At 48.6% G+C, this 25,618-nt stretch overlaps 11 protein-coding genes across 11 annotated transcripts; 7 read left to right on the forward strand and 4 right to left on the reverse strand.

Moving 5' to 3' along the window:
* Nucleotides 1-348: 348 nt before the first annotated feature.
* On the forward strand, nt 349-1,079 carry FTJAE_8388 (presequence translocated-associated motor subunit PAM17 mitochondrial; the record flags this gene model as incomplete). Its single annotated transcript, XM_037355198.1, has 2 exons — nt 349-913; nt 976-1,079. The coding sequence occupies 2 exons, from the start codon at nt 349-351 to the stop codon at nt 1,077-1,079; spliced, it is 669 nt and encodes a 222-aa protein (XP_037204511.1).
* A 215-nt stretch (nt 1,080-1,294) lies between these two features.
* Nucleotides 1,295-2,735, reverse strand: FTJAE_8389 (adenylyltransferase and sulfurtransferase UBA4; the record flags this gene model as incomplete). The annotated part of the gene is made up of 4 exons (XM_037355199.1): nt 1,295-2,237; nt 2,283-2,470; nt 2,527-2,545; nt 2,596-2,735. 4 exons carry the CDS (start codon nt 2,733-2,735, stop codon nt 1,295-1,297), a joined length of 1,290 nt encoding a protein of 429 aa, XP_037204512.1.
* A 409-nt stretch (nt 2,736-3,144) lies between these two features.
* Nucleotides 3,145-3,759, forward strand: FTJAE_8390 (ribosome biogenesis SLX9 domain protein; the record flags this gene model as incomplete). Its single annotated transcript, XM_037355201.1, has 2 exons — nt 3,145-3,147; nt 3,202-3,759. 2 exons carry the CDS (start codon nt 3,145-3,147, stop codon nt 3,757-3,759), a joined length of 561 nt encoding a protein of 186 aa, XP_037204513.1.
* A 641-nt stretch (nt 3,760-4,400) lies between these two features.
* Nucleotides 4,401-5,837, reverse strand: FTJAE_8391 (sentrin-specific protease SENP8 (SUMO-specific protease); the record flags this gene model as incomplete). The annotated part of the gene is made up of 3 exons (XM_037355202.1): nt 4,401-4,878; nt 4,991-5,655; nt 5,796-5,837. The coding sequence occupies 3 exons, from the start codon at nt 5,835-5,837 to the stop codon at nt 4,401-4,403; spliced, it is 1,185 nt and encodes a 394-aa protein (XP_037204514.1).
* A 2,212-nt stretch (nt 5,838-8,049) lies between these two features.
* On the reverse strand, nt 8,050-11,033 carry FTJAE_8392 (uncharacterized protein; the record flags this gene model as incomplete). The annotated part of the gene is made up of 3 exons (XM_037355203.1): nt 8,050-8,391; nt 8,439-8,777; nt 8,943-11,033. The coding sequence occupies 3 exons, from the start codon at nt 11,031-11,033 to the stop codon at nt 8,050-8,052; spliced, it is 2,772 nt and encodes a 923-aa protein (XP_037204515.1).
* A 1,152-nt stretch (nt 11,034-12,185) lies between these two features.
* On the forward strand, nt 12,186-13,361 carry FTJAE_8393 (uncharacterized protein; the record flags this gene model as incomplete). The annotated part of the gene is made up of 1 exon (XM_037355204.1): nt 12,186-13,361. The coding sequence occupies one exon, from the start codon at nt 12,186-12,188 to the stop codon at nt 13,359-13,361; it is 1,176 nt and encodes a 391-aa protein (XP_037204516.1).
* Nucleotides 13,362-14,510: 1,149 nt separating this feature from the next.
* Nucleotides 14,511-15,832, forward strand: FTJAE_8394 (glycerol-3-phosphate dehydrogenase; the record flags this gene model as incomplete). The annotated part of the gene is made up of 2 exons (XM_037355205.1): nt 14,511-14,572; nt 14,641-15,832. The coding sequence occupies 2 exons, from the start codon at nt 14,511-14,513 to the stop codon at nt 15,830-15,832; spliced, it is 1,254 nt and encodes a 417-aa protein (XP_037204517.1).
* Nucleotides 15,833-16,754: 922 nt separating this feature from the next.
* FTJAE_8395 (c6 transcription factor) lies at nt 16,755-17,645 on the forward strand (the record flags this gene model as incomplete). Its single annotated transcript, XM_037355206.1, has 1 exon — nt 16,755-17,645. The coding sequence occupies one exon, from the start codon at nt 16,755-16,757 to the stop codon at nt 17,643-17,645; it is 891 nt and encodes a 296-aa protein (XP_037204518.1).
* Nucleotides 17,646-18,424: 779 nt separating this feature from the next.
* On the forward strand, nt 18,425-19,981 carry FTJAE_8396 (uncharacterized protein; the record flags this gene model as incomplete). Its single annotated transcript, XM_037355207.1, has 1 exon — nt 18,425-19,981. One exon carries the CDS (start codon nt 18,425-18,427, stop codon nt 19,979-19,981), a length of 1,557 nt encoding a protein of 518 aa, XP_037204519.1.
* A 337-nt stretch (nt 19,982-20,318) lies between these two features.
* On the reverse strand, nt 20,319-21,158 carry FTJAE_8397 (uncharacterized protein; the record flags this gene model as incomplete). The annotated part of the gene is made up of 1 exon (XM_037355208.1): nt 20,319-21,158. One exon carries the CDS (start codon nt 21,156-21,158, stop codon nt 20,319-20,321), a length of 840 nt encoding a protein of 279 aa, XP_037204520.1.
* Nucleotides 21,159-24,082: 2,924 nt separating this feature from the next.
* On the forward strand, nt 24,083-25,317 carry FTJAE_8398 (uncharacterized protein; the record flags this gene model as incomplete). Its single annotated transcript, XM_037355209.1, has 3 exons — nt 24,083-24,110; nt 24,157-24,356; nt 24,532-25,317. The coding sequence occupies 3 exons, from the start codon at nt 24,083-24,085 to the stop codon at nt 25,315-25,317; spliced, it is 1,014 nt and encodes a 337-aa protein (XP_037204521.1).
* Between the last annotated feature and the right edge of the window lie 301 nt (nt 25,318-25,618).

Below are 25,618 nucleotides of genomic sequence, written 5' to 3' on the forward strand. Positions count from 1 at the left end.
AATTAATATACTTAGCATTATACCTAAATACTGAAGTATTTGTTTTATAAATAATTACCCTTAGCTTAGCTAAGGCTATATAGTCCTTATTAGGGGGGTCCGGGCTATCCCTTCGCTACCTAATTGAGCTGCAACGGCGGCAGCGCTTAGCCGCGCCTAATGAAGCGCCAAACTTTTCCATCCACCATGAGATCACGAACACAGCTCTACCCGAGCTTCAGCATCCCCACGTCACGCCTAATAACCGACGGCACAACGACATCTTTTCAATCTCCACTCCAAACCTCTAATTGACTTTTTTTTCCCTCTCAAGCCTCAATTGGTTACAAACATCAATTCACTTTCATCATGGCTTCTCCGCTCAAGACCTCAGTCTTGCGCATGCCGCTAACAGGTCTCGTGCGCTCATCACAAAAAGCTTCATTCTCTACCCTCCGCCCAGCATCATGTCTCTCAGCATCGCCGCTCCGACCCCAATGCTTCACGCCCGTCGTCGCAAAGACCTTGTCCCGCACCTACGCCGATAAGTCGCAGTCCACCACCACCACCAGCGAACTCCCCCCGCTCGACTGGAACAGCTTCTTCAAGCTGCGAGTTTCGCGCCGACGATACCAGCTCTTGTTCTCCATCACCAATGGATTGTTTGCCGGTGGTGCAGGCGCCGTTTTCCTCTCGACGGGTCTGGCGGAACCGATCATCTCGCAAATCCCTCTCGATCCGTTTATGACGCTGGGACTTATGACGCTCGCGTTCTCGGGTCTTGGGTGGTTGAGCGGCCCAAGTGTTGGAAACCAGGTCTTTTACCTCTTGAATCGTCAGTGGAAGAAGCAGATGACGCAGAAGGAGGCTCAGTTCTTTGAGCGCATCAAGAAGCATCGGGTTGACCCCACCAACTCGAGCGCCAGCAACCCTGGTAAGTTTTTCATCTCGCTAGCTTCAGGTGCCGATCAAAGTCAGTTACTAACTACGAAACAGTCCCCGATTTCTACGGCGAAAAGATCTCTAGTGTTTCTGGATATCGCCAATGGCTAAAAGACCAAAAGGCATTCAACAAAAAGAAGACTGCCAACTTTGTGTAAACGAAAAGAAAGAAAAAGAAAAAATATCTCACATGAGTCTCTGCTGACTTGAGCAAAATGTTATTTGTAATGGCGCAGCTGATGGGCAGGAATGGCCTGCCCTTGGTGTGCTCGGGTTAACACGGGCGTTGTATGTTGTATGTATGTATCATAAAATCTCTCATCCAATACGACTATCCCCATTTCCTCTTTTAGCCGGCATCTCTTTCGTCAGTCTATATAAAAGGTACAGATGGATCAACAGTGTCTTTCCAAGATTTGATACCACCAAGAATATCGCCGATAAATCTGTCTCCGTTGTTCCCTAATCCTAGGTCCTTGAGTTTCTGTGCGGCAATCTGCGAATCGTTGCCTACTCGGCAAACGACGTATATGGGGGTCGAATGGGGCAGATCGCTTGGCCATCCTTCTGGTGTAGTTTCACCGCGAGCGCTCATGAAGCGACTGATGGGGATGTTGACCGAACCTGAAATATTGCAGAGGTCGAAATGCTCCTTTTCCCGGACGTCCACGAGAAGCATCTCCTTATTCTCTGACTTGGTGAGCTCATCATACTCCTTCGCCGTGACTCGCTCGTCAGGCTGGAGTAACTGAACAGGCTGCTTGACACCACAAAACTGAACATAGTCCATTGAGTTCTTCAACTCACTCAAAGTCAGTCTGTTCTCATCACCACAAGCCAGACAAGTCTTTCTTCTACCCCTCATCCTCACAGATCGGAAAGGAGTATCAGACATGCCACTGAAAAGTAACAACATCGGTGTCTTGGCCTCTCCATGGGTGTCGAGATCACCTCTTGAAATCAACTTGATGGCCTCCAGAGCCTGTAAGACACCCATTGTACCAACAATAGGTCCGATGATTCCACCCTCACCACATCCAACCACGCTATCTGGTGGTGGAGGCGTAGGGAATACGCAGCGATAACAGGGGCCTTTTCCAGGAGGATTGTTTAGAACAATCAGTTGACCTGAAGTTTGGAATGCAGATGCCGAAACAAGAGGCTTTGAGAGGAGAACGCAGATATCTGAGATGAGATAGCGGGACGTAGGATGATCAGTACAATCAAGGACTAAATCATAACCCGATACAATGTCCTCAGCGTTCTGCGGTGTAAGATGTGTGTTGTGCGCATTATAAGTTATCGTCGGGTTAAGGCTTTACATGTCAGTCAAGGCTTCTTGGATGAGTCTGGGGTCTTACTCTTTGAGATATGTAATCGCACTCTGAACCTTGCTCATACCAACACGACCCGTCGAATGCGCAACTTGACGATGCAAATTCGAAACCTCAACTTCATCCCCATCAACAAGACCGATCGTGCCAATCCCTGAACCAGCGAGGTAGGCAGCAGCAGGACATCCCAGACCTCCCGCTCCAACAAGCAGAACCTTGGCGTTTCTTAAGCGTAGTTGGCCTACCTTTCAATTAGCACCTTTCTTCTAACCATCTGAAGGGAAACTAGCCTTGGAGTCCAAAGTTGGGTACAATCATCTGTCTACTGTATCTCTCATACTCGTGGTTATTGAGTGGCCATTTCCACGCTTCTTGAGATTCACGGGCTTGTGACTCTGCGGCTGCGAGTTGAGAGCGAAGATCTGCGAGTTCGACTTCTCGCTTTGCGATTTCTCTTCGAATACTATCGATTTCTTCCATTGTTATTGCATGAGAGTGAGTGAGATGTGAGAAGGAGAGTGAAAGTTTAAAGTCACGAGAGGATCAGCTTAGAACGGAGATATTGGGTTGAACCCCACTATAGAATGATAGCCTGAGCAGTTCTAGCATTTCTATTCATAAGACATTGCAGAATGTAGGTTACTATGATAACCAAATAAAAGCCTGGGGATCTGATTCTCAGTCATATTCTCAATATTTTACTTTACTGACTACAAGCCGTTGTATTGACCTTGTCATGAATCTCAGCCGTTGACGGCCCCTCCACGCTGTATCTCGGTGTGCCCCACCACTCGGTGAGCCACCCTCACCGAAAATGTTTCTCCAGTATCTTCCACCTTCAATTCCACACCCAAATCCTCCACTTCCAACACCCAAACCACAACCCAAAATGGTACGTCCCCCCCTCCCTACACTCCCCAAAAACACTTCACTAACATAAACCCAGGCTCCTCAACCCCCAGGTCTCAAAAAGCCCTCCGCGCGCACCCTCCGCCACCAACGAGTAACAGGCCAAATCCACCCTCAAGCCCCCCAAAAAGTCTTCCGCGACGACGCCGCAGTAACAGACTCCTTCCTCTCCAGCAAGCGCGACAAGCGCCTCATCAAGCACTCCTCCTTCGTATCACGCATCCAATCAGCACGAATCTCCAAATCCACAAAGCGACGACGCCCTTCGAAGAAACTAGCTGCGAACTTGGAGAGTCTAGCTGATGCGCTGCCGGAGCTGGAGGAGGGCGCGGAGGTTGAGCAGGGGAAAGTTAAGCATAAGAGCTTGAAGAGTAAGAAGGGTGCGCTGAAGAGGAAGGAGAGGGTTGTTAAGGGCGAGATGGAGAGGTTTGGGGTTAGTATGGCGAGGTTGACGCAGCAGGATGGTGTAGTTGCGCAGAAGGTTGAGACGGAGGAGAAGAGTGCGCCGGCGCCGACTGCGAATCGGTGGGCGGCGCTGAGGGGGTATATCTCTTCGACGATGGAGCAGAATCCTGCCTTTGCGGAGAAGAACTGAGGAGGTTGACGTGGAGAGGATCTGAGATACCAAAGATGAAGATCAAGTCCATATGTGACGTTACAAAAGGGGACAGATGCAATCTTCACAAATTTTTGGTCAGGCGTATGGAGTTGGAATCATATACTTCGATCAAAGGGCTAGGACAGGCATGAAAACTGATAACCTCGATCCTGAATGACAAAAAGATTTAAGTAAATTGGCATAATCTAGGGAACTATTTGATGAGTTCACCGTGGCCTTCTTCATAAATTTCTCATCATGATGCTCCCTTAACAAGTTCACGCAATACTTCACAACATATGCAATACTCGTGTTTATAAACGTACAATTGTTCTTCATAAGCTGTGCTAATGCTCGCATGTCTTTTTTCCATATCCTACCAAACGCCTTCATCGCTAACTCGCATTACTTTGATATCTGGGAGTATCATTAAAACAACAAACGCGCGCATGGGCATCTTTCTCTGTTACATGATAACCACATCCCTCTTACTGCTCCACGCTACCGCCAACGCCAAGATAAAAAAGGATACAGGGTGAGATAAAAATGACAAGATGAGATAACATGAAAACAAGACTGATCGACCGTGACGCATCCGTCGTAAAAATTCACTTCATTACAGTGGTGGAACAAGTGCATCATTGGTTTTTCTTGATCGCACTTTTAGGTGAAACAGCTGTTGTGCTGGAAGACCGCTTGCCCCGGACTTTGACGGGGGTGAGAGGACTAGTTTGAATCCTAGGCTCTTTAGAGACTCCGTCGGACTGGCTTGTTCGTGGACCAAGAGGAGGTGAATCCTTGGAAGATCGGGCTGGGTTCGAGTTTGTGCGCACACGATTCCTCATTCCTCTCCAAGGAGGTTGATCGACAAGTCTGGTAGGAGAACCCTTGGGTTTAGTGACTGGCCCTTTGGTGACTGGACCCTTGGCGATTGAACCCTTGCCGCTTTGGTTGACTGGTGACTTCTTCGCCTCTTGAGAACGGGCAGATGAACGGCGTGGTGACCGAGGTGGTGACTTCGGGGGCTGTCTGGCGTTACGCGCCTTTGCCGCCTGAGCTTCCATAATTTGTCTGATGAGTTCCTCGAATTCTTCGCAAGAGCCGTAGCAGTCCGTTCTCTATTCGATCCGCGGCGGTGTCTTGTTCGAAAATGGGCTGGCGCTTCTCCTATCTTGATTATTAGATACGCCATTCAAAGGGAGAGGACATAAAGATTAGGGGCACTCACGATCGCCTACGCTCGCCCTCCTTGCGGAGGTTTTCGATAATTCGCATCATCTCTTTGCGGCCACCATAGCTGTCGACCATCTTACCACCCATGCTCATCGACACCTTCTCGCGGGCATTAGCGCAGAGAAGGCGCTTGACGAGGAGGTGGCGCATCAACAAGCAGACAAAGACACCGCAGTCGCTGCCGTTTTCCTGCTGGGGGCAATCCTCGAGGTTAATAAATCGAAGAGGCCGTCCGAGGATGTTGGCAAGCTTGCGGGTTGCGACGTTGGCCTCGGAGTAGTTGGCACCACCAAGGGAGTCGTAGTGGAAGGCGACACCATCGAGTGTCGAGACGAGGAGAAGCGACCAATGGCTACCACCCTCGGCGACGCTCACATTACGATTGTCGTTGATGGGTAGGAAGATATGGGTGACCTTGGAGAAATCGGGAAGGGCGGACTGAACTGATCGGAGGTCGGGCTCTTTCATGAGTAAGAATGTCATGCTAGGACGGAGCAAAACGATACGAGCTTGAGGATATTTGGGAAGTGTTTCGCGCTCCAGATATTCTTCCCAGAAAGCAATATTGTTATCTGTTAGCCAGTCGTGCTTGAGCGCCTTGATATCCTCAGCTGTCAAGAGGACATCATAGTAGCTGAGGTAGGGTTTCTCGGGGGCAAGCTATGTAAGTTGTTAGCGTCAACGCCACTAGACAAGTCGCATTCCATGATAAACTCTACCAAAAGCGCATCTCAAAGATAGGCGCATTGGATCGGTACCTAGACAGGCATGCACGGAGATGCGGGGTTACAGTTACATACCGAATCGCCAAAGTGGCGGGCCATCCTCTGACGAAACGGCATCTTGTGTTGCTTGGATGTCGAGGATGCAGTAGAGGTAGATGAGGTCGACGAACGAGGAGAGATTTCAGGAGAATACGATGTCGAGTCTGCGGGTGTGATCTCGTAGTCGGAATTGGCGGTTAAGGTTGAGTCCGAGGTGTCAGCCGAGCTTGAGCTGCCTGGACGTCGTGATCGGCGGCTCCGAAAGTTAAGAAGACCGTGCAAGCGGCTGTACAAGACAAAGATGTCAGAAAACGATTGGTAAAAAGACAGAGGCACAAAGAGTGGTAATGCGCCGAGGATTGGGAGGTAGTAATTTGTAAAAGATGAGGGTGTAAAAGGATGGAAGAAGTAGAACAGATGGAAGTAATCTGAGCTGAAGTAGAAGAACGGATGCAGTAGGCAGTGTAAGTGACTGACGGGAACAATAGGCAGCAGACGACAGTGGAAGCGGGGTCAACAGTGGTAAACTGAATAGGAGGAATCCGTACACAATAGAAGCAGCTCTTGATTGAACTAGTGGCAGTGGTATTATACCGAGGCTTTTCAGGTAGTTTTCGACCCTTGTGCAACGTGAAGAAAGGTTGAATAAGGTCTGGGGAGAAAGAAAAAAAGAGAAAGGAAAAAAAAAAACTGGAGCGAAGGGCAGTGTCTGCAGCTGCCGCGTTGGACAGGAGGCTCAGCCCAGTCCACGAGCCCAGGACGCAGTGGAGGCGGGGCAGACGACGGCACTGGCATTTTAGCGCCAATGCCCTGGAGGCCCCCTCCCTCCCCTGCTTGTAAGAGACGGGATGCATTGCAATGCGGGCAGCCAGCTTTGACTGACTGATGCAGACGGAAAACCCGTCTTTATCCAGTGACAAAAAGAGTTAGGCAGATTTAGGGGGCCCTTTTCATCACCTAGGACGAAGAATGGTTGGGCCTCCCTTATGCAGAGTGGTCATATGACGATGTGACAAAGAGTGAGTGGTTGGGGATATTGAATGTATGCCCATTGTTCATGACTGAAACAGAATAAAGACACTGGCCTCTGAATAAACGGAAGGGCACAGAACAAAAGCAAAGGCCAAACGAAACAGAACAGAACAGAACAGAACGAAACAATCGTCTTACTCACCCTGGTGTAGAAATATGCCCCGCATCATCTGAACCCATCCTGTCGTGTGTCGTGCCACTCAAGTTTCAAGCTGTAACAAACAGAGTGCAGTTGATATCCAAGCGCAAGAGGTCCAAGCAGATAATCAAGGTAATTAAATATTAATAAGAAAGAGACCAATTAATATTCGTAAATCGCTTTTTAGTATAATAGATATTCAACGCAGTAATCGTAACGGCTTCATCAGCAGGTCTGGATCTCTTATATCATGCATACCATCTAATTCTCGGACTTGGGAATGACCCCGTCCGCGCCACAAACTCACTACGTCACCCACAACCTAAGGTAAACCACCATCGTCATCGTTTCCCATCTTCGTTATCGCGCCAAAAACGCCTCCCGGACTGTACACTCCAGACATCGACATCACCAGCCACGAATGCAGTAATGTATCAGCTCGATAGGGCAGGCAGCTAAGCTTGAAGATCGTGATGCTTATCATGATACGCGAGATCAACAGCACTCGTCTCCATGTGTCTCATGGTTATATCATCCAGTCCCCATCGTGATGTTCGTCTACCTCTCTCGCTTCCCTTTAACCGCTATTCGCCAAGTATTCTTCCACCCTCATCCAAACGCCAGTGAAGCCAGTCTACGATGCTTCCCGTATCGAGTCTAGCCTCATCGAATAAGCGAAGAATGGTTCTCTTCCCATTCATCCATCCATTCAACATGCCTAGAATGCCACCAGTCTCAAACCTTGGATTCGCTTCACACCCCATCTTAACATCGTCTCAATCGACTTAAGATCGCTTCATATCTTGCCCAAATTCTGTAGCTCTGTGACCATGGGTACCATGACAGCGAGGACATCACTTCTCAATAAGATCACTATCAATGCCCGGCGACTCCTCATCAAGCATAACATTGGTCAGGCCCGGAATCCTTACCGCTCGACTAACATGAAACTGACCCATCAATCAACCTTTTCATCCCTGCCGCCATTGAACCCTGATTTTCAGTCCCCGTTCCACCAACGGCCATCACATACCCACAACTTTGAGTCAGACTTGCCCATTACCTAGCTGCAGCACATCCCATCTTCTATCATTACAAAGGTCCGTACAGTAAATCATCTCAATTTTCGTAGTCTGCAAGGTTTCCCTGCATCAATCGCCCATGAAGTGCTCGTAAACTTGTCGTCGCTTGTTCAAACAAGTGACGGCGCTTTGCTGCCGTTTCATTTAGTTGCTGCATCGCCTTCTCTCGTATCTTTCCGCGCTCATCAATCGCTGCCTTGGCTGCCCGCGTCCCCCGGAGGAACCTATCACTATCCTTCTTCCACGTTTCATTGAGCGCCTGTCTCTCTTGCATGTAGCGTCGTTCGATCTTGTCCACGCAATTGATGCCATTCTTCCGATAGGCATCAGCGCCACGATAGATGCTCCCTTCCTTGGCCTGGAGATGATCCAACATCATCTAGGCAGCATGTTAGCATTGAAACGACCCTCGGCATTGGACCTTACCTCGACTAGTCCATGGAGTTTCTCTCCTATCTCTGCATTCGGCCCAGCCGGCCGTGTCTGTCTGGGAGACTCTCTATTGCCGCGGACTTTGTCATGCTCCATGGCCTGTTCCACTTCGGCAGTCGCTTCCTTTTGTCCCTGCAGGGACGCTAGTATCTGAGCATGAATATCTTGATCACTTGAACTTGGCTCAGGGCGCAAATTTTCAGGCTCGGTTTTGACCTTCGTTTTCGGTTTAGGTCTTAATCCCACTCTGGTCTTGTCAGGAATGGCCTCAGCAGCTGCCAGACTAGAGAGGTACTCTTGTTGCAAGTAATTGCCATCGGTATATGGGGATTCCTATTCCGCAGTCCTTCGAAGGCGTTGGGATCTTCTAGGCTCCGTCTGCTGATTGCGCTGGGGCACTTTCGCAGATTCAACTTCTTCCATAGCACTTGGACTTGTTCCACTGACAAGCTGCGCTGGGCTTGTTTCGAGTGGCAACGGACTACCCGCTTGACTGACACTGAAGCTCCTTGAAGTTTTACTGATCTTGCGAGGTGGGTGAGAAGCATCAACGATGGGATCAACTGTCGTAGCAGGTCTTTTCAAGGTCCTTGCTCTTGAGGTATCTTGTTGAACGAGAATATTAGTATCGCGAGCCGACAAAACCTCTCGGCCCCTCTGAGCTGCATGAAGGGAAATCGTGCTTGGAAGAGGTTCTTCAACAAGTTGCTTAGGGTCCCGCTTAATCGTCGTTGCTGTCCTCTGCTGAGAGATTTGTTCTTCTTGAGGACGCGAAGGGCCAGGAGCCTCGGGATTATGCGGTAGGGTCTGTGGGCGTGTAGAAGGTTGCGGTTTCTCACGACGAGCATGGCCTGCTGGTTCTACGTCGACAATTGGGTCAACAAGCAACTCTCCCATTACTGATTGAACCTTCCTTGCTGGCTGAGTCTTCTCTCTTGGGTGCAAGTCTTCGATTGGGACAAAGGCATCGTCATCATCCGAGAACAAAGAGCTTTCAGGGTCGCTAGAGAGCACGACAGGGTCCTGGGTTGACCCCTGGGTCTCGTTCTTTGTTTTTGGTGCCTCTTGGACTTGTAGAGGCTGCGATACTGGTGCTTCCTCCTCTTTTACATTGGCTCGGGTTATTCTCTTGGTAATCGCAGGTGAAGGCTTAGCTGCTACTTTTGTTGCAAGAACTACACGTTCTTTTCCCTTTTCAGTCGTATCAGGTTTCTCTTGAGGCACCACATTCTTCAAATCTGATTTTCGTGTAGCTGGAGGGACTTTCTGGGAAGCTTTCTCCTTCTGGGAAGTGCCTTTAACAGGCGGTTTGCGCTTCGGTGCAGGCTTTCGTTTCGAGCCGGGCGTCCCTTTCCCTGCACTTGCCATGGGAGAGACAGATGCAGCATACGATTTCCTGAGACTGCTGACGATTGGCATGCGAGGTTGCTGTTCCGGTACCCTGCGTGGTGTTACCTCTTTTATTTCCTGTGTCTTTTCGTCAAATTGGATGGGAGTCTTCGCTCGTTGTTTCCGGCCTTTCTTTTCCTTTGGTCGTTGCTCACTTTTCCGTGTATCCTGAGTTGCCGTAGTGGCAGGCTTACTTTCAGGTGTTTCCTTGCCTTTACGAGCGCCGTTCTTTCGCTTTGGGGGCTTCGCTGGTGGCTTTTCAGGGGGTGAAGATGCTTGCTCCTCTCCTTCGTCTTCTTCTGACGATTCCAGCTCTTCCTCCAACACTCTCACAAGAGCATCGTGCTTTTTTGAGCTCTTCCCTGGCTTGCCTTTTGTTTTTGAGTTCTGTGACGAATTCAACTTCTTAGGACGCTGTGAACTTTCTGGGGCAGCTTTAGGTGCTTCCTCCTCTTTTCGCGATGTCTCAGCTTCAAGCTCAGCCGTCGACTTGGGAGGCGTGACATCATATAACTCGTCTTCCGGCAAGTGATCCATGGCTTCTAGTTCAGGAAAAGGTGGTAACCCAAGAGACTGTATCGAATCTTGTATGGTACTTGGTAGTGGTGCCAAAGGATTGTTTTCAGCGAAATTCAGAGGCTCGTCATCTCCGATCTGAGAGGCAGCCAAGGAATAATAAGGTGAACTTCGCCGCACAGTAGAAGCTGTCTCAGAAAAGTCAACAAAAGGAGGTTCTTTGCTTTCCTGATCAGGCTCAGATGGCAGTGGCTGAGTGTTGGGAAGCTTGCCTAGACCGGACTTTGGACTGGAAAATTCGTCGAGAAGAGAATCTTGGTTGTCTAAAAAGCTTGGCTCGTCTTCCCGTAGAGGCGAGCTGCGGCGTGTTGAACCGATTTCAGACCATGAGAAATCAATAGGTGGTTGAGCGGATGGGACGGCTTCAGCTTCAACCAGCCGCCTCAGATCATCATCGTTGAGGTCATCATCAAATTCGTTTGTCGACGGGATCTCAGAGTTTGGAGGCTTAGGATTTGCGCCCTGATTTGGCAATGCCGGTATTGGGTCCTGAGTCTGAACTGCACGAGGAGACTGATCGTGACGGTTTGGGGTAGTGTCGAGTTGCCCGAGGGCCACAATCCTCGCTGAATGCCGCGTACGCTTTGAGCGTGGAGCAGACTTCCCACCCCTTCGCGCCGGCATTGGTGCAGACTGCAAGACTGTCAGTGGTTGAAACTGTAGTGGAGGGGTGCACAACGCTCGTTGTAGGTGATCTGACTTACAGTTCCCCCAAATGATTGGAGGGTATAATTTGGGTTGTCACCTGGGTGGGCGAAGGAGAGATAAAACGATGCCGAGATCACGAGCAGGATCCAAGAATGTTTAAGAACGTAGAGTAATTTTGAAAAAGGTTTTTGGCTTGCTGAGGTGGGTATGAGCAGGTAATGGAAGCTGATGACAAAAGGGAAGGAGCGGACACACTCGTGAGGTCGATGAATGCCTCTTGCCTGCTTCATTGCGATGGCACTTGCCTAAGGTAATCATTCATGAATCACTGCATGAGAATGGATTTTCTAAGGTTTCCGCAAGTTACGATAAATCAAAGCGTTGCAAACATCAGGGCTACAGGTTGCAGCACGATAGTACTCATTCTATTATCAAAGACACAGCTAGTTCTCAACAACTCCAATTCCAATACTAACAAGTCAACTTGAGGTACACTTAGCGCACACAAACCAAATTTCCCTATCTGCTCTAGCATACAGATATCAAGGAAATTCCTTGATAACAAATAAAACAATGAATGTAGCCGATAAGGTGGTAGACAACGTCAGTTGTTGAAGTGGTCCAAATTGGTCCGGCTTACCCTGCACAACCGGAGGGTTTCTGGTTACAATGGAGGAATTCATCAATGTTGATCTACGATCTATCGCGTCGGGCCATCGCTTGGTAATCTTTCAGCAAGCCAATTCGTCAGGGAATCTTGGCAAAGCCCGATAGTCCGGGATTCATCAAAAGCGAAGCGGACTTTAACTGCGGACCATCGGTCGGCGCAACTATTCCCATGCCTGACCCGCGCGGCGCATTATTCAGCAGCTTGCAAGGGGACGCCCACTATCTCCGCTCCGCCCGAATCGATGACCCGTTTCATGATGAACAACGTCTTTATCTCCCTGGAAATCCCATCCTTTGAACGTTTATTACGATTGTTTAGTATTTGTGAGCGATTCGCTTTATATTTCCCTCCTACGCCACCTGGCAGGATTACCGTTTTACCTTAGCGACACTTGTGCAACGGCCCTATCAACCAGTTGTAAGCTTACGTCTAAGCTTCCAAGGTTCTCACTCGACGTCATGTCAAACCCAATGAACGCCCGCGACGCAGCCAGTAACTGTTCGCTCTCTGTCGTCCTGCGCAAGTTCAGTGTTCTTGCGCAGCGGACCGAACCGAAGAAGTATCCGCCGATCTCTTCTATCCCTCGTACATCAGCTGCACGTCTAGCTCAAGCTGCTGAGGATCATATCGTCGATCGAGACCATCCTGCGCCAAAGACGTATCTGTATCTCGCTTATGGATCCAACCTCGCCGCCGAGACATTTCTGGGCGTTCGTGGCATTAGACCTCTGTCTCAGGTGAACGTCTCGGTGCCGACGTTGGAGCTTAAGTTCAACCTTCCAGGAATTCCTTATCGCGAGCCATGCTTTGCGAACGTCGATTACAGAAAGCTTCCCGAGAAGCCAAAGCTACCTCCCAAGGTGCCAGTCCCACCTTTTGAGCCTCCGCAGCCACCACACTCTGAGGAGATTAGGTGGGATGAAGGTCTTATGGGTGTAGTCTACGAGGTGACAGAGGAGGATTACCGCACCATCATCCGCACTGAAGGTGGCGGAGCAGGCTACAAAGAGATTGTTGTACCCTGTATACCACTGCCGCCCAAGATGTCCATCCCTGAGAAGCCGTTCCCTGATATCCCTCGACCCTTTCTGTCAAGAACACTTTTTGCGCCACAGATTCCTGACAAGGACTTGCCTGATGACCCTCGCAAGCACAAGTGGTGGTATCGCTTCCTGCTTGGTCCCCAGCGTGAACCTGGCTATGCCCAAGCCAGTGCTCGATATCTTAATCTCATTAAAGACGGTGCCAAAGAACACGAACTTCCCGATGGATATCAGCGTTACCTGCACTCACTACAGCCATACACGATAACAACGTTAAGACAGAGGATAGGAGCATTCTTTTTCCTGTTCTTCACTGTCTTTTTCTTCGGAACGGTCATTCTTCTGTCCAAGTTTCTGGCAGACAAGCGCGGCAGAGTGCCCCAATGGTTAGCTGTCACCATGACTGTTATGTTTACTGTGGCCTGGATGGTTTATGATAATGTTTTCAAGCCTGTGTTTGGGAATGGTGAGAGGACTGAAGAGAAGGACGAGAGGAAATCGCACGGGCGGAAACGTTCCTTGTCGGCCATGCTTAATCACTTCCCATCGGCAGATGAAGAGAAAGTGGAGTTGTTGGCCGAGTATAACTGAAAGGACGACGGATTAAGGTGGAATTTGACTCTTCTTAATCGCTGAGTTATGGGACATGCCTATTTTTCATATTGGCCTATCGAGACTGATCAGCTTTCACAATTACAAAAGTTTCGTTTGGAGAGTGATATTAGTTTCATATCAAATATTTCAGATAACCAAATGCAGGCATTCGTATCCGTTAAATACACTGATTTCTACACGGATAAAAGGGATGGGAGTGAGACGACTCCGTTGGGGTAAACTTGGCAACGTCAACATGCAGTTGAGCTCTAGCGCCCTCGAACCCATTACAATGCAACGATACACCCTCGGCAGGAAACTATATCGTGATATGAAGCGACTCTTAGCAGCGACAACCTCAAAATTTGCATCATTTGATCCAAGCCCATGATTTCTTTCTGTTCTTTAACATGTGCTCGTCACGCGACAAGGGGATCGGCCCGCGGGTCACGGAATGGGGCTCGGTGCTGTAGCTGTTCCTGGATTATGCATCTTTGCCCCCTTGTCTCCCGGAGAATCCTAGACTTTGCAGGTAGAGATCCTTGTTTCGAGGTTGTTTGTTCGACATGTGAAATCCCACTTGAAAAAAAGTTGAATTGGAATTTTATGTTGTTTCCATGTGATTGAGGCCATCGTTGAGAGTGAATTTATTCTTCAAGCATACTTCATACAGTGTTTTAACTTATATGACCATAACTCTGCGCTTCTTTTATAAAAATAGCTTCCAATTGACATATGCAGCCACAGCAATTCCTATCTGCTTGCACGTGAAAAACTGCCCCTCGGCCTCATCAAGGTCTCGAGATTTCTCCAGCTCCATTATCACGGATATCAATGGGGTTTTGATGGGACGCTTTCCCCCTTGGAGCAGGCGGTGTCACTTAACTCATTCTGCCATGCGTCATTGTGGCTTGCTCCAGGGTTCAACAACCTGGAAAGCTGGAGCTGGCGTCCCTCGGGACTATTCAGCTTCAGTACCCCTCATAAAGCTCTTTTTTCGCCCTTACTTACCTTTACACAAACTTTCTTCTCCCCCGTATGTTTCGATCGCTTGTAGTGCGCTCTTCTTTTGTCTTTGCTAAATCCTCGAGATTACTCTCTTGTACTACTCATATCCGCACTTATTCTTCTGCAACATTCGGCAACATGGCGAGCTTGGGTGGACATTCAAAGAAGCACAAGGTGACCATTGTGGGATCTGGTAACTGGTATGTCTTCCGCTTCTCCGGCGCTGTCTCTATATTTGCTTGAGCCATTGACTAACACTACTGTCCAGGGGCTCAACAATTGCCAAGATCGTCGCTGAAAACACACGCGCCAACAAAGATCTCTTCGAGGAAGATGTCCAGATGTGGGTCTACGAGGAGGACGTGACGATCACCAAGGACTCCAAATTATATGACGAAACCACCGGCGACAAGCCCCAGAAGCTCACAGAAGTCATCAACAAACACCACGAGAACGTAAAGTACCTGCCCGGTATTCCTCTGCCATCAAACATCATAGCCAACCCCGACATCCGCGACGCTGTCAAGGACTCCACCATCCTCGTCTTCAACTTGCCCCATCAGTTTATCGCAAACGTCTGCAAGCAGGTCAACGGACACATTCTTCCCTATGCTAGAGGAATCAGCTGTATCAAGGGTGTCAACGTCACTGATGACGGCATCAGCCTGTTCAGCGAGTGGATTGGTGATGGTCTGGGCATTTACTGTGGTGCCCTCAGCGGTGCCAACTTGGCTCGTGAAATTGCCGAGGAGAAGTGGTCAGAGACTACTATTGCTTACGATCCTCCTGCTCTCGATAACAGCAGAGCTCCCACACCACGAACTGGTAGCCCCAACCCTACAATTGGCGAGCTCCCTGAGATGCAGCACAAGGATGTTCGGGGCCGAACTTCCAAGACCAAGCTCACCGCTATGCCTGCTGATTATCCTCCCCTGGATCAGGATTGCTTCCGAACGCTCTTCCACCGACCTTACTTCCACGTCCAGATGGTCTCCGATGTTGCGGGTGTATCTCTTAGCGGTGCCCTGAAGAACGTAGTCGCTCTCGCAGCTGGTTTCGTCGACGGCCGTGGTTGGGGTGATAACGCAAAGGCAGCCATTATGCGCGTCGGTCTCATGGAGATGGTCAAGTTCGGCAAGGAATTCTTCGGCGAGACCGTCCACACAGCTACTTTCACCGAATCCTCCGCCGGTGTCGCCGATCTCATCACATCCTGCTCCGGCGGTCGTAACTTCCGCTGTGCCAAGAAGGCTGTCGAGAAGGGAATCTCCGTGCAAGAGGTTGAGAAGCAGGATCTCAACGGACAAAAGATCCAGGGTACTACCACCGCAGAGGAAGTGAACAGTTTCCTCAAGGCTCGCGGGTTGGAGTCGGAGTATCCGCTGTTCACAGCGGTGAATGCCATTCTCAACGGACAGGCCAAGGTGGACGACATCCCCCACCTTGTGCAGGATTCTTGATTTTGAAAGATGAAATATTTAGCGAGTGTATCGTTGATTGTATGTATGCACTGTGGCGTTTGTCTGGCTTGTGTGGTTCTACATGGTTTACTCGGATCAGGAGGGAATGGGTAGTGATTTAGAGTCATGAGTGATTGGGGCTGTACTTTGCTGAGTGGAAGGGTCTGACATATACATGAAAATGAACATAGAAATGATATCTATTTATGAATGCAGCTATTCTTTGAGAATGCTTTACTATTCTGTATGAGGAGTCGTGGTTTGGCTGCGTTTGAGACACTGAACATTCCTGGACATGAGAACGGATAGTTTGAGGCTGAGACCTGCATAGTTGCTGAAGATTCTATCGTAAACACTACCTATTGCGGCTTGGCAGGGTCCTTCGTTGTTTGTACAGACCAACAGTTCGTGTAAGTGAAGCGCGAAACGACATTCACAACGTTTTTGTTAAGAAGGATCCTGGTTCTCGGAATTATTCTCAACTTGGTAAGATACTGTTTAAGAAGATGAACCGGAAGATATTGATAGAAAACACTTAATCTAGTCGAATTCACGAGAATGGAGGAGGATTACGCGGTGGAAGCCGCAATGGGCATGAGATTCCGCCTTCATATGAGACAGGATAACATGGCGACGGGAAAGGCCGAGCAACGAATGCCTTTTACATCACCAGAAATCTCGCTTTTCTTCTGCGTCTTCTACCATTACCTTCTTTTTCAATTCGGCTCTTGACATTCATTTTCTTCTCTGTTTCATTTTATTGACCCTAGCCAGCTTCTTCAAGCATCACCGTTGTCTTTTCTCAGCTCTCTCTCTCTCAATAAGCTGACTTTTGCTTCACCTGCTTGCTTCATTTTATTCCAAAACTCGCGTTGCTTCACGATATCCGGCAGATCAAAGCTGCAGTGCTCGATAGCGCGTCATGGCGGATGTTAACTTAACCGTCCAACAGACATCGATGGACCCTAATCAGAATTTCGGACACTACATGAACGCGGCCGATCAGAGCAGCAGGGAAAATGGCGCCGCTCAGAAGAAACATAAGAATGTTAAATACCGCTTCCTGTCACCTACAGAATGGGCCATCCTAGCTCGAGGAGTTGGCGGAATCAAGGACATAGAGGATAACAAACCTGTTCATCCGACCAGTAGCTTATGGCCCCCGAACGGCATTCCTCATGGCCTCTATCGCGACTGCATCTACCGTCGTACCGTTTCATCCTACTCATTTCACCTAATCGGCTTCATTCGTGCAATCTTTTTTGTTCTGCAGTTGATGATTGGTGCTAGCATCACAGCTCTCAGCGCTGGAGGCCAAAATGATACAGCCATCACTATTCTCGCTGCGTCCAACACAGTCATCGCGGGGCTGCTGGCTCTGTTGCACAACAGCGGTATTCCCGACCGATACAGATACGATAAGTCCGAGTTTCAAAAGGTCGAAGATCACATTAGAGAAGTTCTCGCCACGGGTATTGTACGTGCGGACCAGTCGGTCCAAGAGGCTATCGCTAAGTGCTACGATCGTCTCGAACACGCCAGACGAACTGTTGAAGCCAATATGCCCTCGGCTTACTCCCCAAGTTCATCAGCAACACCGCCTTCACGACGCGGATCCCAACCTCAACATCTGCCAATACCGCCGATGCCAATGCCTATGCCGATACCAGCACGGGCACCGACGACAGTGGCATCAACACCGACACACACGAGGGCAGCGACAGAACCTATCACACCGCCTAGGAAGAAGTCACTAAATGCTGAAGCAGCCCACGAAGAAAAGGGTCCAACCACCAGCAAGTCTAGCGAATGATAGGATGCAGGGCTAGAGCTCGGCAAAGAATCTCCAACGGGATGCGGTCATTTCCTAACTAGCTTGCCGCTTATCAGATAAATTACCTACCGAAATCGACTTACTTTGCGACTAGGGCCGTTGTTGTACCTGCATTAGTCTGATTATTGGCAAGAGATTAAATTACCACTCAACCTAGTTCTCGTTCCGTCATAGCCTCTCACCCGCCAGGATTCAACATCAGCATCCTTCATGCATTCATTGGGACTTTGAATAGACGCTGTCAGAAACAGGAGTCAAGAGATGTTCAATACTGACACTGACCCCCAATTGTTTCTCATTACTGCATTTGGACATATCGTGACCTGAGACCTCCACTGATCAACCATGAAACGAACCACGGACCTTGTCACAGTTTAATTGCTCGCCTTGGCCTTTCCCCTCTTTAACCGTTATTGACGTGGTGCGACCAGGGATCATGGTCTGGGGCGCCTAGTTTCATGATGCTTTGAAGGATGACCTCCCCCCACTGCGCCCATTTACCACTTACACTAGACAAGGGCATTGTGACAGTCTGTCACTCTACGCCATTCGAGTCTAATTTACTTAAAATCTCTCGCTGTGCCTCACGACTCGCGAGTTGAAAGCCTCTTCTTTGCTTCTTCTCCTTCACCGTAGTCAGTCCTTACCCGCCTCTCGCAGCGTGATCATGCCTTTGTTATAGCCAGGCAACACACTCATTTACCCAGGTTATACCCACCCAAGTCACTCTTTTTACTGGATTGGATCGTCTGTTCATCATGATTATGATTTCTAGCCCGCCTACTCTTCCCCGCAGGGTTGTTCAGCTGCTTGTTCTCGTTGTCGTTGTTATTCTCTTCTTTCAGACAAGATGGCTGCACTGGCCTCGAACAAAGGCTGATACTGAGATAGCCATCAAAGGACCAGTTCCGGAAGAGCAGTGCCTCGAGCGACTAAGGCAGAAAATTGGACTTTCGGATCAAACGTCATGGACTGCGTGGAAAGTCCGTGTTTCAGAGCAGGACTCTGAGTATACTTCAGTCACGAACATTGATACAGACTTTCATTCAAATCAACCACGAATTATCGATACCAAGACTCCCGAGAGGAGGAATCTGGTTGCACGACAGGAACTGAACCTTCCGATTGTAGGAGGACCGAAACCAGGACAGATCGACGCCTCGGACTTTGTGTTTGCGATCTCGACGAGTTTTGATCGCGTTGTTAGGGATGATTACACTGTTGCGAAGGATTGGGCACGGTGGATGACTGGTGGGAATGAGCATGGCAACGGAGCGAGTTTTCTGCTTGTTCTGGATCAGGGACATTATCAACAAGCGAAGAAGCTGACTGAGGTTTTGGTGTCATTGGGTATCGATGCTCATGTTACTATCTCTGAGGGTCCGATCTCGACGGCCAAGAGATACTTCAACATGATGGAGTCTGTCAAGAAGTATAGCGCTACACTCGCACAGAAAGGGCAGATGAAGAGATGGTACGGCATCTTGGACGAGGAGATCTTTTTACCGAATCTTTCGTATCTCCAGGAACGACTATTCGCGTACAACTCTGAGAAGGAATTGTACATTGGATTGCCGAGCGAGAGAGGAGATTGGGCTATCGGCGAAGGATTCATGACAACCTATGGAGGCGGGGCTATCTTTCTCACACGACCAGCTATCTCCAAGGTTACACATCTTCCATGCTTTGACGGTGTCGAAGACAGTCCTACGAGCAAGAAACGCTGGGACGGCATTCTTCAGGACTGTCTGGCGAAGCATACCAAGATGAAGATGCACATCATTCCAAGCTTCTACTCACCAAAGGATAACGATGATTACTCTTCACATTTGGATAGCTATGAGACGGGCGTTCAACCACTAGCCTTACATGACTATCGACAACGCCATCACCTCACCCCAAGCCAAGCTCATCTCGTCACCGACGTTTGCGGCGAAGCATGCTTCCTCCAACGCTACCGCTTCCGCGACAACTGGGTTCTTGTGAATGGCTACACTATAACTGAGTACCCCGATGGAATCCACCTCTCAGACATGCCTCTTTCCACCGCTGGAAAAGCAAGCTCTGCCCGTCGCTCCGTCATTGGTCCCGTAAAGCTCAAAGAGCGAGACACAGACCGAAAGATGTTGTTCTGGACAGGACGACGAAATGTGTGGAAGTTGATGGACTCTGTCACTACCACTGAGGGTGATGTATGGCAGGCTTACGTGAAAAGGGGTGTTATCGATGAGCCCGCTTTGAAGAAGAGATGGGGTGAGGAAGTGGGTGATATCAAGGACAGTGTTATTGTGCTGATCTGGGAATCAGCGAAATGATTATGATGGCTTCAAGGATTCTTATGTATGTATGTTATGGTTACGGATCGTCCTTTGGATGAGATTTCTTTTAGCACTTATGAAGATTGATATGTTTTTCATTACAAGTTTATTATCAATTTGGCGAAATGATTTATAAAATGATCAGTGTTGGTACAATCTTATATTGTTGATACAGTAATATCATTCTTTTTCGCCATGCTGTAACCAGAAGTAAACCTTTATCTTTTGAAATAGACAAACAAAGAATAATATCCAAACAGCTGTATTCCTCGACTTGGAACAAATAAAAACACCCAATGCAACTCATATCTCATCGTTCTTCGGGGCAATATGCCTAGTCCTGTTGTTTGCGGACGTATAATTTGGCACTCCACTGGCCGAGGTGATTACCCACCCAGTAGTCTTGCCCGTTCTCTTTCTCCTCAATGACATCCTGGTAGTGGGCGAAGAGGTCCACCAAAGACTCAGGGAAGTACACCCGCTCCAGGGTCCCGCGGCGAAGCTCATCGTAACATGTTCTTGTATTCGGAAAGGACTTGCCATCGATCTCGAGAACAATGCCCAGGAACTCGTCCACAGCCTTGGGGCGGTCTGGTGCCCGCTTGACCTCAGCAGTGATATCCAACATCGTTTTCTTGATGTTGCAGAGCCTACAAAACGGGTCGATGCTACCCCCCTTGCCCACGACATGCGGGGTGAACGCCATGCGAGGTATACTGCAAGGCATGGGTGCCCCGTAGAAGGGATGTCCGCAGCCTGGGTGGTAGCATGCGGCCCGGCACTTGATACAGGATACGGGCTGTCCCTGCTCAGTCTTCATGTCGAAGTACTGCTTGATGCACGAGGCGCCAAAGATGTGTCCGCAGGGGAGGATGACGGCCCTGTGGCTCTCACCAACTTCTTCGTCGACGACGTGATCTTTTGGGAAGATCGTCACGTCGGTACGACAGACGACGCACTCAATGGAGACATCCTTAAATTTGATCTTATCGTTGTCAATACTGGCCTGTAGATTTGGCCAGTAGCTATCCTCCGAGTCCTCTGTGATATGTGGGACATCATTAGGGATAGCAAGCCACTCTTCGTTATTAGGGAGGTCTTCAAGAGCACATATTGTGTCCTTGGAGTGGCTGCAGGAGATGTGGTTGAAGATGGAGTTGACGTGTCCACACATGACGAATGATGGATAGAAGATGATGTGAGAGATAAAGTGAAAGATAGTGTGATGAGAGAGTTATATGTCGAGATAGAGAGATGTCGAGATACAGAGAGAGAAGTGTCAAGTCAGAAATGTCGAGAGAGAAATCAGGACAGAGATGCCAAGAGAGAGGTGTCAAGAGATGATAGATGGTCAAGTTGATACAAGTGAAGCTGATGATACAAGATCGTAAGATAGCAGGTAACTTGGTGACAGAAGACAACTTGATGAAAGAAGAAGATGGTTAGATCAGAAGAGGGAGGGAACAATGGGGAGGGAAGCCGTCTTCTTATACGGAGAGGAGTGATTAAGTTTTCTGCTTAGGTCTAGGGCTTCGAAGGGAGACTCTCAGTCCAAGCTCTCGTTTTCAGCGCATATGTTCGCATTTTGAAGCTTGAAACTGACGCAGGTGGTCAGGTGTGATGAAGAAACCGGAACAAAAGTCTATGTCTACACTCAAAATTGTACAAAGGACCAATCAATGGATGTTCCTGGAACAGAGACTGACTCATGGGGCTGAACGTGAAGAAAACCTTTGGCTTTGGCTTTGGGAAAGGTACTTCTGAGAATATTATTTCGTAGTGTTCACGTATTGGTTGAGCTCTTTGATTGAGTCACCTTTGAGTGAATTGTGGCGTTGTGTTCACTTATCCGTGTAAGCTTTACGCCGAACGAGCAGATTTCGAGCAGGTTTTCTAAAATTAACATGGTAGGCTGGCCTCTCACTGGATTTTATCATTCATACTTTTAAACTGCGTCAAATGCCATTGGATCGTGCGAAGACAAACCTAAAGTGTAATCCCCAGATTCTCAGCCTCACCCTCAAAATCTTTTAGGTCAAGTGCAGTCGTGATTTTTCGAAGAAGCCAAAATACAGAGGTCCCGAATCATTATTGTTTTATTACCTTCTTGTTGGAAGCAGTGTAATCCTTTGTAACAGTGGCATGGCCAGAAGTCTATTGGTCACCATATCTGGGGAAATAAAGTATACATTTTCCAACTCCGCTTCAGAGTACTCATCAATCGCGACAACCTCCCCTCGACCAATTATACCCTCCAGATTATTGGCCGCCGTGAATATTGTTTGGCTGGGCTTCAGACTCGAGACGCGAGGGACATTGGTTGGATGCCTGTGGAATAAGCTTTGTCACTCTCATGCCCATGAAATTTGAGAAACGCAGATGACTTCTTGGTTTCAGTTTCGAAAGTATGGAGGCTCTTCGTTCGATGAGAGGTATGACTGCAACATGTTGGCTGCAATATCGGTGCCTGGAGGAGGCGAACCAAATGATCATCCACTCAACACTGGTTCCCACCAGATCCAAAAAGAAGCGTCCAGAACCCACGATAGTCGATACAGGCTTGTGTTGTGTGTCCATGGGCTCTCTTCATGTCCAGTGGAAGTTGCGAGGAGATTGCTCTCACAGTACATGTTTCAGGCCAATTAGCAAAGGAGAAAAGCTCTCATTACAAGACAGAACGCGAATCAAGCCAATAGTAAAGAGCCCATACTGCAGCATAGTTCTATGACTCTTATTTTATTGTTCGTAGCACAGTTATGAGCGATTATACTCACGATGGACAGATCTTGGGAACAGCGGAACCAGAAGTGAGGAGGCGTTGATGGCACTGGTAACGAAGTGATTGAATTATGTGGTTAGATGCCAGTCACGACTCTTTTTCTGCACCTCAACACTAAGCTTGAGGTACTTTCCCTTGTTCATGTCATACACTGCTTTTCCCTTGCCACAGTTACGGTTTATCATCCACTCTCCCTTACGCTCGTTCCGATACCCATACAACCCCACACTACATCGACATCTTCTTAGCTTATCCAGGTAGGTTTTGAGCAGCATTTTATCTGGTGACGTGGAAATTGGGAGCCTGAACTGTAACATGGAATGATCTTTTGAGATGTTGCTCTAGAATGTGGCATCCATCACTGTCCTTCCCTTTGAGCACCATATACAGAACGGTAAGGGGGATACTAACAGGGGCGTGATCATCCAGTATTTGCATATATTTTGGGCTTCTTGCTTCGAAGAGAATGTTAGATAGTGCCTTTAGACCAAAATGAGATATGTTACCCAGCCTGCAGGATTGTATTCATCCATCCCATGTGTTGGCACTACTTTAACAGGCCATGTGCCCTTGAATAAATCAGATACGGATATCATCCCGCCCACGCTCGGATACTTTATTTCTAACTACTAGGACGAATGTGCCATAAATGACAGTATGGGCGTCTCCGTAATCTACCCCCCAAATAGTCCAAGGATGTTGTGCTATATCTCCGGCCTACGGTAGTGGGACTTTTCCCTCTACCTTGATGCCAAACTATCCCGGACTCTACTCTACATTAGCGTTAAGAGCCTTCGTTTCTCAATACCAACGACTCTCGGACAAACAAGCCAGCAGCAATACGAAGCTCTAGAACAACTATTACCATCCTGGCGCCCCGGTAAAGGCCCGTGGCCTGAGATTTCAGCAGCAAATGCTAAAGATTTTCCATGGCTCGAAGGAACAGATAGCATCAGTTTGGCTTAGACTTGTTGGAGGGGGATATCTGGCCCTGTTTGGAGTTTGGTAATTAAGATTGTCGACTTCTGTCTATCTCCCTTGGTTTGTATTTGCTCTTCTGCCAGTTGCGCACTTCTGATTACGTGTACATATTAAGATATAAATAAGAGCCTAAAAGCCGTCTCTTGGATTTCGTCCAGTACAGCCTTGGCTTTCCGTCTTCATCTCTATATACAATATTCCATCTGTAGTCAAGTGCTAACAAATGCATCTACAGACAGCCGTTGTATCCTTTGTCAAGTGAGCACAAGCCACTTTATACTATATATCATCTCGACACTTGCGAAACTATCATGATCTTCTACCACTATACAGTGATAATGGTCCTCGACCTGGATCCCAAGCTAAGTAGGCGGCCAAAGTGAACTCCTTTCGCCATTACCAGTGAGAAAAGGTCAGTACCAGCGACTGCGTGTCTTTCGTCTGGACTTCGGTCCTGTCAGTGGCAGTCACAGTTCCAGTGGCAGTGGTAAGGACGAAGGCATCACTCTGGTTGAGAGCATGTTCGAGTTCCACTTCTGTTCTGTCCCTTTATCACAACAGATCCGAGACATCTTCAACTCTTTCTTTATTTCTCCTTACAACAACTTCGAGGTTACTTTCTCCACAGCCTTGGACATTCACCAAGTCCGGAGTCCTTCAAGGTAACCCTAACTTTCAACTGCATCCTTCTTTCACCCACTCCCATCATCTTCATACCTGGCTAACATAACAGCCAGAATAAATTCTACTTAAGGCCACAAACAATTGTCGACTTATTTCAGAATAGCCTCCGAAAGAATCCCCATATACCAGCACCTACTGTCAACCACAAACCCCAAGCAACATGCCTAACCAGGAGCACTTCTGGCCTAATCTCAAGGCCTTCGCCGAGAACAACGGGATCGCCAATATGGAAACTCTCGGACTAGAGTGTGTCGTTTGCAGAGATTCATTCCACTACCGAGGCCCAAGCGATGATGAAACTCAGCCTCCACGTCGACCTCGTGTCCTCCCATGCGGCCACATTCTGTGCGCTAGATGCCTGCTCGCATACTATGACACAGGTGATTCCCGCTGCCCTATCTGCCGCGCGGAACTCATGCACGACTGTGGCCACGCTCACACCGGCATGCCTCTGCCCCTGATTCCAGCGAACAGGGACAAGCTGCCTCCCATCCTGACCCAAGGTGGCGGTATGCCACGAGGATGTGGCCCCTGTGGCATCCTGGGTTTGCAGCGACTCTTTGAACGGGAACTGCGCAACAACCCAGATATTCCAGAGGAGCTCAAGGGCGAGTACTTGGGTATCGGCATTGTGCTCTACAACACTGATGAGTACTACTCGCGGGAGGTAATTGGGCCCGTTCTCGAAATCGAAGCCCCTACCTCCATCAAGCATATGATGAGCGAGATTGTCGACTACGCAATCCGATCGCAGCGACGAAACCAGGTTTGGTTGGAAGCGGACTTTAGCTCCATGAAGATTCGGGTGCTTCACTTCAAGCCTGAGCTTCTGTCACAGGTGGAAGAGGCCCCTGCTGTGAAAGAAACTGCCCCCCAAGATGGCAACTGATGGCCATGTAAGAAACAGGCTTTTCATGACGAAGAGACGTGAGATTCGGGAAGGCTTTGGTTCCTAGCCCAGGTAGAGGATGACCAGATTTTGGACGATGATACCCCTTAAGAGAAATATCTTGACTATGTGCCGGACAAATAGATCCGTAGACATCGGTAGCTATGTAATTAGGTACCTTGAATAAAAACATGCATTCAGGAACTGTCGGTTTTAGTGTAAGAGAGTTTCCCCATTTGTCTTTACAAGTAACTAGTCATGTAACTGAGACTATCATCATGGAATAAGTAAACTCAGGACA

The sequence above is a fragment of the Fusarium tjaetaba genome (assembly GCF_013396195.1).
Source record: "Fusarium tjaetaba strain NRRL 66243 chromosome Unknown NRRL66243_c0000180, whole genome shotgun sequence".
In the NCBI taxonomy this organism is placed as follows: Eukaryota; Fungi; Ascomycota; class Sordariomycetes; order Hypocreales; family Nectriaceae; genus Fusarium; species Fusarium tjaetaba.